The sequence below is a fragment of the Tupaia chinensis genome, unplaced genomic scaffold (assembly GCF_000334495.1).
Source record: "Tupaia chinensis unplaced genomic scaffold, TupChi_1.0 Scaffold144255_1, whole genome shotgun sequence".
In the NCBI taxonomy this organism is placed as follows: Eukaryota; Metazoa; Chordata; class Mammalia; order Scandentia; family Tupaiidae; genus Tupaia; species Tupaia belangeri.
Window position 1 is genome coordinate 3,123,693 of NW_006204113.1, and position 10,215 is coordinate 3,133,907.

The following is a 10,215-nucleotide window of genomic DNA, read 5'->3' on the forward strand; positions in this document are numbered from 1 at the left end:
GGAGGCTGTGGAGGAGGTGACAGGTGAAGGAGGAGGGTAGGCTGTGGAGGAGGTGTCGGGTGAAGGAGGCGGGTAGGCTGTGGAGGAGGTGATGGGTGAGGATGAGGGTAGATGGTCGAAGTATAACCCATCGGGAGTAGTGGGAGATGGTGCAGCGGGAGACACCAGAATGACTGGGAGTGGAGAAAGGTGGTGGCCACGGCGGTGTGTGGCCAAGATGGTGGTAGCCCTGTCCTCTGCCCTTCTCCAGGTCCAGCTCATGGACCATCAAGTTCTCAGACACTGTGGCCTGTTCCTTTGCAGACTCCATCGGGGGCCCCTTCCCTGTCACCTCTCACCGATGCCACCACAAGCAGAAGCACTGCCCGCCCGTGCTGCCCGGCGGGGGGCTCCCGGCCACACCGCTGCTCTTCCACCCGCACACCAAGGGCTCCCAGATCCTCATGGACCTCAGCCACAAGGCCGTCAAGAGGCAGGCCAGCTTCTGCAACGCCATCACCTTCAGCAACCGCCCGGTCCTCATCTACGAGCAAGTCAGGCTGAAGGTGGGCCTCCTCCCCTCCCCCCCGCCTCCGAACTTTCTCAGCCTCTGTTTGCCATCCCCAGCCTCCCCTGTCCCCTCTCCTGCCGCTCCCTGCCCTGTGTGATGGGAAGGAGGGGAGTGGGCCCGAGCACCAGCTCTCGCAGACAGAGAGCTGGAAGGCCCTGGGGAGGGAAGGGCTGGGTGGAGGGCTGGCAGCTGGGGCCTTGGGGGAGCCGGGCTGAGGCCGAGCCCTGCCGCCCAGATCACCAAGAAGCAGTGCTGCTGGAGCGGCGCCCTGCGGCTGGGCTTCACCAGCAAGGACCCGTCCCGCATCCACCCCGACTCACTGCCCAAGTACGCCTGCCCCGACCTGGTGTCCCAGAGCGGCTTCTGGGCCAAGGCACTGCCTGAGGAGTTTGCCAACGAGGGCAACATCATCGCCTTCTGGGTGGACAAGAAGGGCCGCGTCTTCTACCGCATCAACGACTCCGCCGCCATGCTCTTCTTCAATGGGGTCCGCACGGCCGACCCGCTCTGGGCCCTGGTGGACGTCTATGGCCTCACACGGGGTGTCCAGCTGCTTGGTGAGTGGCTCCTGGGGTGCAGAGTGCACCCTCAGCCTCCAGGCTCTGTCCCATCAGGCGTGGGTCCCGTCCCTGACGGGGGCACAGGGTTGCTCCAGGAGCCCCCATGGGGACTGCAGAAAGCTCCTGTCCTCCAGGCCACGCTCGGGCAAGTGGAGCCTGAGGTTTCTGCCTCCGCTGCCCCCAGGTTGTGCCTTTACTCACTGCGTGATCGTCAGATCATAAATGGCAGCCCTGAAGACCCGCACCCAGGAAGTACTGAAGGCCGATCATGATAACCGTGTTTGTCGGGTGCTCACCATGGGTGGGGTGCTTTGTCATGGCCCTCTCACGGCAGCCCTGCAAGGCGGACTCACTCCTGGGCCCATGGGGGTAGAGATTCAAGTTCAAGAAGCTCGAGGCGCAGGGCCCAGCAGACGCAGCCTGAGGGTGGTGGAGCCGGTGTTCTGCCCGAGTTTGGCCGGCTCTTAGCCTGGGCTCTGATGCCTCCCCGGAGGAGGGTTCCAACCGCACCCTAGTGCTCTTTTGCAGAGACAGTGGATGAAAGGGGCAGGGGTGTGGCACAGTGGTTAAGGCGCTGGACTCCCATGTAGCCAACTGTGATTTGGGTCCTGTACCTGGGGATGTGAAAATCATGCCGAGTGCATGTGTGCATGCCCAGAATCCTGGGAGGAGAATGAAGGAGGAGTGTGGCCATCGTCCTGAGGGGTGCTCTCTTACTTTCCCTCTCTGGCGAGCACACACACTCTATGGCATAAAGTTAAGAAAAAAAATAAATAAAATAAAAACAAGGGCAGGAGTGGACAGCAGAAGGACTGGGGGACTGACTCACCCAGCTGCTCCCAGACCTCCTGTCTGAGCCAGGCTCTTTCTGGGGAGCAAGAGGACATGTATGTTATGGGGGCTGAGGAGGAGCATGCGGGGTAGCCCAGAGCTCTAAGGCATCAGGCTTCTCAGCAGCGGCACACATGCCAGGGCTGGGGAGGGCCTCGGAGAATCTCAAATTCCTAGGGTCACTCAGTGAGGTGGTGGTTGAGGCGGGACTGGAACCAGGGTCACCTGACTCCTAGGCCAGGGTCCTCCCCACCTTGCTGTCCTCGTGCACTGGCACTCCAGGGCCAGGCCCGCCCGCATGAGCCTCAGCTTCCTTATGTGTAGAATGGGCCGGTGGGGAGATGAACTACGGAGCTGCGAGTGAGTGCTCAGGACGGTGCTAGGTGCCAGCACTTGCTCCCTCCGTCTCTCCACGCCCCCTCTCTGGAGAGAAAAATGGACGACGGTGGCTGGAAAACTCCTTTTCCCCTTTCCAACTTGAGTCTAGACACAATGAAGTTCTTTTCAAAACTACCTTTGAGTAGAAAGGCAGTGAAAGGAAAAACAACCAAGTGAGTAATCGTCAGAAGCCTGTTTGTTGAGTTCCAAACATCAGAAGGCTGTTTTATTTAATAGTTCGGGAACTTTCTGTTTCTCAGCTCCATAAAAGTGTTCCTGCACTCGGGATGACATGGTGCGAGCCTGGAACTGAGCTGTTCCGGTCGTGGCCGGTGACGAGGTTGGCGGAGGGACATCTGCTTCCCTTCGCCTTTGAGAGACCGGGCCGCCAGGCGAGGCAGGAAGGGTGGTGGTCACGCGCCCGAGCGGTGGAGACAGACCTGGTTTAGATCCTGGCCTCGCCCCGTGCTAGGTGTGGGACCTCAGTGTGCTCATCTGAGCAATGGGCGTCACTGCTTGCGGGCTCATTCCGAGCGCGCTCCCGTAAGCAGCTGCCAGTCGTCCTCGCCCGCCCCGGAGAGGGCTGTGCTCGAGCCCAGGGCTGAGTGAACACCTACCTGCTACCCCAAGGTCCCAGACTTTCAGACTCTGGGGTCCCAAAGCTTGAGTCTGAGTCTAACCCCTTCTGAGCTTCAATCTTCTGGTCTGCAAGGTGACTGAGTGACGGGGCCCACCCATGGGGTAGAAGTCGAGAATGTCTCTACTCAGGAGAAAGTCAGTCTTACTGGGGGATAGGTGGGTGAGGGGTGGGGGACAACATGTTTTGCTTTTTCCTAAGCAGAGGACACCCTTCATTATACTCCTCAGCCCTAAAGCCACCTCCTCCGTGAAGCCTTCTGGGGCAGAATTCCCTTCTCCATCCTGTGTCCCTCCACACGGTGCTTGCCATCCCCCGGTATGGAGGCACTGACCAGACAGGAGGACCGTGAGGGGCATTCCAGGTGTCACCCCGCTGGGCTCCTCTCCCCGGGAGGAGTCCTGTGCTTGGCCTGGACAGAACGCCGCGTGTTTGCAGTGGGCACCGAGAGTGGTGGGATGAGGAGTGGAGGGATGGTGACTTGCCAGAGGAAGGAAAGGGCAGATGGGTGGGGGGCTGAGGCAGACCACTGCAAAGGGGGGAGACGGAACAGACTCCCCAGACACGGCAGGGCCACCACTGAGAGCAGACGGTGCATTGCTGGGGGCGGGGTCACGGGACTTCACCCGCCGAGATGGTCTCCGCCGTGTTACCTCACCGGCCCTCAGCAGCCGGCCCCACGGGGTGTCTTTACCCCCACTTAGCAGGGAGGAACCTGAGGCCCACGGAAGGTCCGGCCATGTAGGGCTGCGGCAGAGCTGGGACTCGAACGGGATGTTCTGAAAGCAAAGGCCATGGCTTCCCGTCCCCCTCCAGCAGGTTTTAATTTACAAGGGCACAGGACGTCAGAGGTGAGGCCGGTGAGGGAGAACGGTGTCCAGGAGGGCTTTCTGGAGGAGGAGGACGTGGGGCTGGGCCTGCAGTTTCCAGGAGGGTCTGGGCAGGTGGGAATAAAGCGATAACGTGAGGCTTTCGGCCTGGGGCCAGGGCCCAGGTGGCCTGACCTGGCCCCATCCCGGTTTTGACTATAAATGGCTTTGCGTGGAGTCTTCCCTCTCCCTGACGCCGATAAGGCTGAGGCCCCAGCTGATTCCTGTCCAGCCGTAAATCACCGTAATCTCTGGGCATTTTCAAATGCTGACTGTGGCCCCTAAATTCAGTGAGCGGATTAAAATGTCTCTCCATTTTGTTCTTTCTAAAAGAAATTTTTTTAAACAGATCTGTCATAGAGACCTCTGAGGTGGGCACCTCCACTCCGCCTTCCTCTCCTCCCAGACTCTGTATAGTCCCAGGGTCAGTTTCCCGCCGGCCCCGGCCCACCCCACCTCTCTCTGTCCCTGCCTCTCCAGCCCTGTCTTGTAGGCCTCTCGTTCTCCTCCGTCCTGATTCCTCAGGCTCCTCCCCAGTTCCCCTGGTCTGCTGCTTCTGCTGCTACCCCTTCCCTAAAGAAAGCCACTGTGTCCTGTGGCTCTGAGATGGGCCGGTCTTTCCCAGGGTGACTGTCTGATCTTCAGGGGTTTCCTTCCCGGCCTGCCTTGGGCCCCTCTGTCTCTGGCTAGCACCTATGGCCAAAGGTGCCCAGACCTCACTGAGGCGTCTGGCACATAGTAGGTACGCAAGTCAGGCCATGGACGGATGGTCCGTGGACAGAGTGGAGGCAGGGGCCAGTGTCTCTCCTGACCGTCCTTGCCACCCTGCCCTGGCCATAACCCCAGCCTGTACTGGGGCGCAGGCCATGGCCCCAGCAAGCCTCTTCAGGCCTCCTAACTACCCCCGTTACGCTGGAGCTCAGAGAGTCACCCTCTTTCCTCGGGGCACCCTCGTCCAAGCCTGGATTGGTAGCTCCAAGAATAACAGCTTCCTACCTCCAGGAAGAGGGACCTGCTGGCAACTAAATAAACAGAAGTTTTTATGGGGCGATTAATACTCCCAGAGATAAGCTCCTCTCCCAGTTTTTCAAGGTCTCCCTGCTCCTCTCAGATGTGTTGACTCTGATGAGCAGCTGTGGGTCCTGGTGGAAGGTGAGTGAGCCGACTCACTTACAGGGTGCTCTGGAGCCTCCCTGTGTCCGCCACGGTCTAGGCTCTGTGTAGGAGAAGAGGGAAAGAATAGAAAACTCAGCCTCTCCTCTTGAAGAGTGTTTACACTGGAGGATGCACCACATAACTGCTCTGAGGTGGCCCAAATCCAATTCTGCAAGCAAGTGTGAGCTACAGAGTAAACTTGTGAGGGTGTAGCTGGGGAGCAATCTAGGAAGACTTCCTGTAGGAGGTGAGTTTCAAGCCAGGCACCAAGGGAGGTGTAAAGAACAGATTGGTTGAGGAGGGACAATTTTGGCCAGACAGGAGGGAGTGTGCACAGAGGTGAGGAATTAGCAGTCAGTAGGTGAGCAGATTCTTGAGGAGAAGGATGAAGCAGAGGTGAGCTCAGCACAGGCGTGGGTATGTATCTGCATGGCAAGGGATTGAGAGTCATAAGGTATTCTGGAAGGTTCCCAGCAGCTTCTGTGCTGTCAGGTTGCTCAATTCGAAGAGTCAGTGGGGCAGTGTAAAGCCCAGAGATGGGAAGAGGCCTGTCCAGATTCTCCTGGCTGGTCCTAAGCCAGGCTGAGCCTGGAATTCAGATCTCCAGGCTGATGCAGACATAAAGTCATAGTGAGGTGACCTGCTGGCACAACAAATAGTGGCTGAGCCCGGGAGGGCCCTGGGAGGGCATTCAGTGGGGACTCCCAAGTGTTCCTGGCATCCTGCTTCACCCTGCTGCACGCACGGACTCCCAGGTCTTGGTAAAAGACCCCCCTGCCCACTGAGGAGAGGTATGGGGACTCTCAGGTAGCCTTCCGAGGGCCAGGCTGCTATGGGGCAGGTCCTTTGGGGTGCTGGGCCAGCCTTGCTGCCTGGCTGGCCTGCAGAGGCCCAGGTCCCCTTGGAGATGCGGTCCTGGATGGGTCAGGTTCCCCTGTCCAGCTTGGCGTCACTCTGAGTATGAGCAATCCCCAGCCGAGGACCACACTGCCATCCGGGGCTTCCGCTTCCCAGGCTAAACCAATATTTACCCTCGGCCGCAGCTGCCAGGGGCCAAGATGCAAATATTAGTTTAAGGAGCCTGAGCCAGCTCTCGGGATGGGGAGGCAGCTGAGGATGCCGGTTATTTCCTCCTCTTTGACAATTTTCATTTCTTTTTTTTTTATTATTTGTTTTGTCAGAGGATGTGTGTGGCCACCAAGGAGAGAGAGAGAGAGAGAGAGAGGAAGAAACAATGCCCACAATGGGACATGGTCATGCTGCAATCCTTTTTCCTCTACTTCTTGGATTTGGGGCCTGTATGTTTTTCAAGTCTCTGGGATCAGGATTCGAACTGTAGGGCCATGTAGGATCTGTTCCCTATGTACTGCGTTTAACCACTGTGCTAGAGGGCTGACCCCTGGAATGGAGCCACTGGAGAGAGAGGGAAAGTGAGAATTCGCCCTTTCTCCATTCTCCTCTCGGGACTTTGGGCATGCATGCACACACGCCCGGGGTGATTTTCAAGCTGCCAGGTCTGGAACTCGAACCGCATAGCTGACCATGTGGGATCTAGCTACCTTAACTGCTACACCTGCTGGCCCGAAAGCCGAGGCTCTCACGTAACTTCCCAGGCCCTTTATTTCTTTCTGATAAAAACAACCTTGCTGCTCTTTCTGCTTTAGAGGCCCTTCCAGGCACTGCCTCTCTGCTCACCTCTAACTCTGCCAATGATCTCAGGGTCCCTCCGCAACGGAGCCCTTCCTGGTCAGGACACCCTTGTGTCTCCTGACCACTTGAAGCGTGCGGAGTGGTGTATGCACTGTGTGTTCTGCTCTTGAAGAAGACAGCATCTCTGTACATTACACGATTACTGTATTCATTTTGCAGATGAGGAAACAGGCTCAGAGAGGTCTGATGCCATACCCCAGGTCATACCGCTGTAGCTGGCAGGGCTGTGATTTGAACCCAGGTGCCTGGGCTACATTGCCCCCAACTTTTCTAGGTGTGAGTCTATCTAATCTCCCTATCTAAGATAGGGACTGTGGTCCTTCTGTGTCTTCCAGAACAGAGCTTAGGAGAGGGAGAGCTCAAGGCTTCAAGGACTAGCTGCACATATTAGTCACAGGCCACCAGGGCCCTAGGAATAAGGACCCAGGTGCCCAGGAAGCCGGACTTGGTGGGGAGGCTGTCTGCCTGGTCTGAACTTCCCTGAAGACTCCCGGGGGCTGTCCGGTCCTGCTGTCCATGGCGCACTCCCGTTTTCTGCCGGAAGGAATAGCTAGGCACGGTTGTGCCGTGTGTAATTGCGACTGGCCAGTTTCTGACTTACTGAAATGGCAGTTCCATGTTTCCACGGCACAGTTCTAGGGACCTGGAGAGACCTGGGGGGCTCAGGGTGGGCATGTGTGTAGGGGAGCTGGGGCTGTGCAGCATGGTGGGCAGCGCCCTCATTTCCGAAGCAGCAAGACGACGGGCTCAGGCCTGACTCGGCCACTCGCCAGCCCTGGCAGCCTCCCTGCGCGTGTGCCTCCTCATCTATTATTTGAGCATAATGACCCGCGCCCCATTTACCTCCTGGAGAACTGTGAGGCGCACAGACGGTAAAGCTGTTCACATGAAGGCCAAGAGCCGTTAGGTTCTTAGCTTTAGGTTAGAAAAGAACACCTCATTAAAAACTACCACCTCCCCTGCCTCCCTTACACCCCCCAAAAAGGGAGATCACCCCCAAGCCAGTCTTCCAGCCAGAAGGGGGAGCCTTAAGGCCAAGTCCCTGTATCCGGAGGAAGGTAAAACCCGGTCCCGGGGCCATTCTAGTCAAGGCTAGTCTAGTCGTGCTAAGTGGGTTCTTAGAAGGAGGTCTGCGGGTCTCCAGCCGGTTCCCTTGGGACACTGGGGTCCACAGAGACGGCGTCACTGAGGCAGCGGGGACGTGCAGGGGAGATGAGGGTGAGGGCCCTATGCACTCGTGCTAGACTTCAGCCTGAGCTCCTGGTTCCTCTGGACGAAAGGATTCTACTGCTTCAGAATAAAGTGAGTCCCTAGACCAGATGACCCCCGGAATCTGTAGGATTCTGCATCGTGAAGAGCGCGTACGTCTAGGCCTCTGGGGCTGGAATGATCCTGAGGCACTCCGCCCTTCCCTCCGTGGGCCTCAGAAAACACGCTTGTTTCTCCTGGCTTTCCTGCAGTTGGGTTTAAAGGGAGGGGTGGAGGTGGGTGGGTGTGGGTTTCAGGGTGCTGCCCAGAGGGGCGGAGAAACCCTTCCACAGCCCCAGCCAGGCTCCCCATGCCAGATGTGGACCAGCAGGAGGATGTTTGTGGAGACAGTAAATGGGCTGGCAGCACCTTGCAACGGGCCGGGCACCGCCAGCCAGCCGGCGCTGCAGGCCGGCCGCGGTTAAAGATTACCCAGCGCTCCGGATGTGAGATTCTGAACAAACAAGACTGGCTGGGGGCCGGCCCTGCCTCAGAGGGGGCCCTTGCCGCCCCCGAGCCACCCCCCTCCCCAGTGTCCTTGTGGGGGTAAGGAGGGGTTACCTATCCCTGGTCAGCAGCATAGAGTAGGGGCAAGTGGTTCCCTGGGCCAGACCGGCTGCGCCTCCCTCCCCCTTGCCGACCTCTCCCCCTCTCTCCTCCCTGGTCCCGCTCAGTGTTCAGGCTTTTGCAACACGTTTCCAGCCCACACGCATGCTGCTGCTACTTTTTTTTTTTTTTGAGAGGTTTTTGCTATAGGGCGCATGCGCTTGCCAGACAGACAGAGAGAGACAGAGACAGAAAGCGAGAAATCACCCCCCAGGGGGATGGTCACGCCGCAATTCCTTCTCCTCCATTCTCCTCTCGGGATCTCGGGCATGCACGCACATGCACCCAGCGTGAGTTTAAGCCACCAGGTCCGGGACTTGAACCGTGGTCGGCTACATGGGAGTTCAGCGACATAGCCATTACACCAAATGCGGGTCCCATGCTTCTCACTTCTGTGTGTCCAAATCTTCCTGGGCTCAGTCTGCGCCAAACGCTGTTTCTTCCAAGATGCTTCCCGTGACACTCTTGGAAACAGGATGGGGACCTCAGCATCAGTCGGAGATCTCTACCCAAAGGAGTTACTTATCCTAAAGAGAAGACTCAGATGGGGTGCCAGGGAGTGCACCTAGGACACCGGACACTTTCTTACAGCCCCAGCGACACAGAGGTAGGGGCAGGTAGCTCTGTGAGGGCGTGAGCTTCCCGGCCCCACGGGCACCCTAGCCGAGGCTGAGAGAACTCGGCAGGAATAAACAGATTTCCTAGTGATCCTCTGTTCCTCTTAGGTCCCGTGTAATCAGAGATGCGGACACTCTTGTGACCAAGTGGCTTTCTAGGGCCCAGGTCCTGTCTGCCCCCCGCCTAGGGTTGGGCACACAGCAGAGCAGCGAATGGGTGCCCTGAGCGCCATCCCAGGGGAGGGACTCACCCCAGACCTCCCTCCCGAGGTTATTTCTGCTGTGCTCAGTTTCTGCAGCCCCACCGCTGGGCACCAGGACAGGCGGGAGCGGGGGACGGACAAGTGCCTTCCTGAAAGAGAAGCCCTGTGGGGGGAGTGGATTAGCAGCTCCCTCGTGGCCTCGTGCCACTCCTCCCCCTCGTAAACACCTCCGAAACGGGCAGCGAGTGTGTCCCTGGTCTGATTACGGAACATGGCTCCCAACTGCAGGGCCACCCCACGGCTTGGGTTACAGCTGCCCATCTGGTGTTTCTAAGCCGTACCCAGGCCGCAGTCCCGGGCTGGGGTTGGTCTCATGGTGTTCTCCCATGGCTTGGGGGGCCCCGCACACTGCCCTGACCTCAGACTTGGTGCCACTCACTCTGCTGTGACTTTTGCTGTCCCTTCTGCGGAGGGCACAAGGACCAGCCCCTCCATCTCGACTTTCATCTATTTTAGGGCCCGAAGCAGCTGGGCCGCTGCGGGGTGGTTATTTCGGAGCTTGCTGGCCGCCCGCAGCTGCTCCTGACCCTGTGGGCGGAGGGCAAGGGCGAGAGGGCGTGCTTGGGCCAGGTGGATGGCAGGACTGCGGTGGCCGGTGGTCGGCCCTTCCCCAGCAGCTCCCGCAACCTCCCGCCCCATTCCAGGGATGTTTCAAGCAAGACCCGCGGGCATTTGTCTGCCTCCCACTGCTTCTCTCCACCCCCCACTGCTTCTCTCCACCCCCCACTGCTTCTCTCCATCTCCCCAGAGGCTACTTTTTAGCTTCTTTCTTGTTTATAGCCACTGCTTTT

At 58.5% G+C, this 10,215-nt stretch overlaps 1 protein-coding gene across 1 annotated transcript in view; it reads left to right on the forward strand.

Annotated features, from left to right (window-relative positions):
• NEURL1 (neuralized E3 ubiquitin protein ligase 1) overlaps nucleotides 1-10,215 on the forward strand; it is a 113,861-nt gene that overhangs the window by 66,741 nt on the left and 36,905 nt on the right. The window contains 2 exon segments of the mRNA XM_006166398.3: nucleotides 304-545; nucleotides 786-1,107. Coding sequence (XP_006166460.2) covers nucleotides 304-545; nucleotides 786-1,107 — 564 coding nt within the window.